Source organism: Propithecus coquereli, unplaced genomic scaffold (assembly GCF_000956105.1).
Source record: "Propithecus coquereli isolate 6110/MARCELLA unplaced genomic scaffold, Pcoq_1.0 Scaffold535, whole genome shotgun sequence".
In the NCBI taxonomy this organism is placed as follows: domain Eukaryota; kingdom Metazoa; phylum Chordata; class Mammalia; order Primates; family Indriidae; genus Propithecus; species Propithecus coquereli.
In genome coordinates, this window is record NW_012151230.1 from 121,418 (window position 1) to 124,664 (window position 3,247).

The window sequence follows — 3,247 nt, forward strand, 5'->3', positions numbered from 1 at the left end:
ACTTTCGCTCACGCGGCGCCCCGCCCCTGCCGGTCGCGTACGCACACAAGTCCCGCCTCCGCCCCACTGAGCACGCGCCCCGGCCCCTCGCTCTCAGGCCACGCCCCGCCTCCGCACCCCTTCCCCCGGCCCGTCACTCATGCACACGCGTCCCGCCCCAGCCAGCCACGCCCTTGCATCTGGCCGCTGGCGCGCTAGGGGCTTTTGCCCGGGCGACCAGCCCACTCCCCAATAGCCGCTCCGCCGCTGACACCGCGGACTCTGCGCTGAGAACCGCGGCGGCGCCGCGAAGCCCGGACTCAGTCCGCGGGGCGGGCGGGGCGGCGCGGGGGCTCCTGGGAAGTGTAGTCCAACCCGCCGCCCCCAGGCCGCGGCCGCGGGAGGCGGAAGCCCGAGGCCGGTGAGCGCGCGGGAGCGCCCGGAGGAGAGCGGGACGGGGGCGGGGCAGCCGTGGCCACCGGGTTCCTCGCGTGCCGTGGGAGCCTTGCCTTCCCCGGAGCCCGGCAAACGGGGCTGGAAGCGGAAGGCCTGCCCACCAGTGCGGGGCGGCGCCGGGCGGGCGGGGCTGAGCAGGGCGGGGCCGGGCAACCCGTTTCTCTTTCTGAGAGCGAGCGGGGCACAGCTGTCCTGCGAATGCTATTCACTTTATCCAGCAGCTTTTCCTGACTCTGTTTTAAATTGCTAATGATTTAATGAGTTGAATCACAGTCACAGTTCTGCTTTTAAGCTATTCTTGCATTCCTGGTTAAACCCTGCTTGAATGTGATGAGATACAATAAATTATCATAGATAAAAATATGGACTTTGAGGATGGAGATTAAATTGGAGATAATCAAATGAACATTTGTTTCACATCACACGTGTACCTTTGACAGCTCCAATAAAATTCCTTAGTGAGATGGCAGCCAAATCATCAGTCGTAATTACTATATGTAAGGTTATTCAGATAAACACCAAGATATAAAATAAATAAATTTACTTAAAACAGTCGTGTTTAACAGGAAAATTATTTTTCAATCCCAAAATTTTAACTAAAAAAGTAAGAAATTATATATGAAATTTCATTGACCAACCATGCATTTCTGACTGGCTCTCTTTAACTTCTATTTTCTTTTACATATTGCATGCTTGATCCACCCAGGCCTGAGAAGTAGTCTGCAGGAGAAGCCAGTACAAATAAGCAGGATAGCAGTTGTAGAAGGGGGCCAAGGATGACTATAGTGCATGTCAATACAAATCCTGGTAAAGATTTTAAGCTGATTAGACCTTGCTGAAGGGTGGGGGGAGGTTCTATAATTTTTTTCACCTTGCCCCCAGTGGAGCCCCTTTTCTATCTCTCATCTATTTCCTGAACCTGCCTTTTTGGCTACAGGGAAGACTGTTGGTGGAATGCATGCCTCCCATGATTGGATTGGAGAAACAAGAAGAGAAACATCCTGATCTCTATGTTTTGCAGGTTTATGTCACTTTCAAATTGACAAGATGGCAGTCATTGACCTCTCCCCAACGCGGGCTCTGCTTACATAGGACTCTGCTCGTTTCTGTGTGAGAAATACCGAAGATGAAAAGATGGCTGCTGGATTTTCAACAATCTGGTTGCAAGAACCAGTGACTTTTAGAGATGTGGCTGTGGACTTCACCCAGGAGGAGTGGGTGATGCTGGACTCTGCTCAGAGAAGCCTGTACAGAGATGTGATGTTGGAAAACTACAGAAATCTCACATCAGTGGAATATCAATTATGCAAACTTACTGTGATCTCCCCATTGGATCAAGAAGAGGTAAGAACTATGAAAAAGAGAATTCCCCAAGGCATCTTTCTGGACCAGAAGATTCCACTGAAAACCAAAGAATTAACTCCTAAGCAGAATATTTTTGGGGAGACACCATCCAGTGCAGTGAAAATGATAAGATTCACAATGGATAATTTGTCCTACACATTAAGAGAAGACAAGGAATGCTATAAGATCAGAAAAAAGCTCAAGATTCCAGAGGTAAGTTTGAAGCAAGTGACATATACCCAAAAGAACGCAGTGTCTCAGGAGATAGACTACCGTGAATTAGAGGAAAACTCTAAACTTAGATCTAAACTTATTTTTTCACAGAGAGTTTCCACCAGTAAACATTGCCAGAAACGTGACTCAGAGATTGAATGTTTGAAACATAATGTAAACAATTTTGAGAAAAACTCTGTAAGTGAGAAGCTCTGTGAAAGTCATGAATGTGATAGAGCTCTATGGCATCTTGAGAGAACTGAGACAGCACAAAAGGAATACACATGCTCCAAGGATGGTATGTGCTTCAAACATAATATGTTTCCTATACGTAACAATTTTCCTATGGCAGAGAATTCCTATAAATTTAATAAGAACAAAACCTTTTGTCATCATTCATCCCTTAAGCAGCAAGGGCCAGCTCATAATGGAGAGAAGCATTATGAATGTAATCAATGTGGAAAAGCCTTCAAAAGGATTTCTAACCTAATTTTGCATAGGAAAAGTCACATGGGTGAGAAACAATATGAATGTAAACAATGTGGGAAAATGTTCAATGATTCCTCAACCTTAAGGAGACATGTAAGAACTCACACTGGAGAGAAACCCTATGAATGCAATCAATGTGGAAAAGCATTCAGTCAAAAAACATCCCTTAAGGCTCATGGGCGAACTCACACTGGAGAGAAACCTTATGAATGTAGTCAGTGCGGAAAATCCTTTGGTACAAGCTCTTACCTTACAGTGCACAAGAGAATACACACTGGAGAAAAACTCTATGAATGCAGTGACTGTGGAAAAGCCTTCAACACAAGCTCTCACCTTCAGGTTCACAAGAAAATACACACTGGAGAGAATCTTTATGAATGCAGTGACTGTGGGAAAGTTTTTAGTGGTCTCTCGTCCCTTAGAATACATGTGAGAACACACACTGGAGAGAAACCCTATGAATGTGAAAAATGTAGGAAAGCCTTCAGTGTTTCCTCTTCCCTAAGAAGACATGTGAGAATTCACACCGGAGAAAAACCCTATGAATGTAGTCAATGTGGAAAAGCCTTCAGTCAGAGCTCTTCGCTTATTATACACAAGAAAATTCATACTGGGAAAGAAACCCTGTAAGGGTTTTGAATGTGGAATTGCCTTTCTCATTGTCTTAAGGTGGAGCCCAAGCTCATTATTTCAATCTTTGTTCTCTAAAATAAGCATTTAAGGCAATAAATGGCCCTCAAAACAGCTCTTTAGCTATATAACACTC

At 45.9% G+C, this 3,247-nt stretch overlaps 2 protein-coding genes across 2 annotated transcripts in view; one reads left to right on the forward strand and one right to left on the reverse strand.

Moving 5' to 3' along the window:
* The window catches only part of ZNF10 (zinc finger protein 10), a 42,723-nt gene that overhangs the window by 35,295 nt on the left and 4,181 nt on the right, over positions 1-3,247 (reverse strand). The window lies entirely within an intron of this gene.
* ZNF891 (zinc finger protein 891) lies at positions 1,384-3,212 on the forward strand. Its single transcript, XM_012657281.1, has one exon. The coding sequence runs from the start codon at positions 1,570-1,572 to the stop codon at positions 3,109-3,111; it is 1,542 nt and encodes a 513-aa protein (XP_012512735.1). The 5' UTR covers positions 1,384-1,569; the 3' UTR covers positions 3,112-3,212.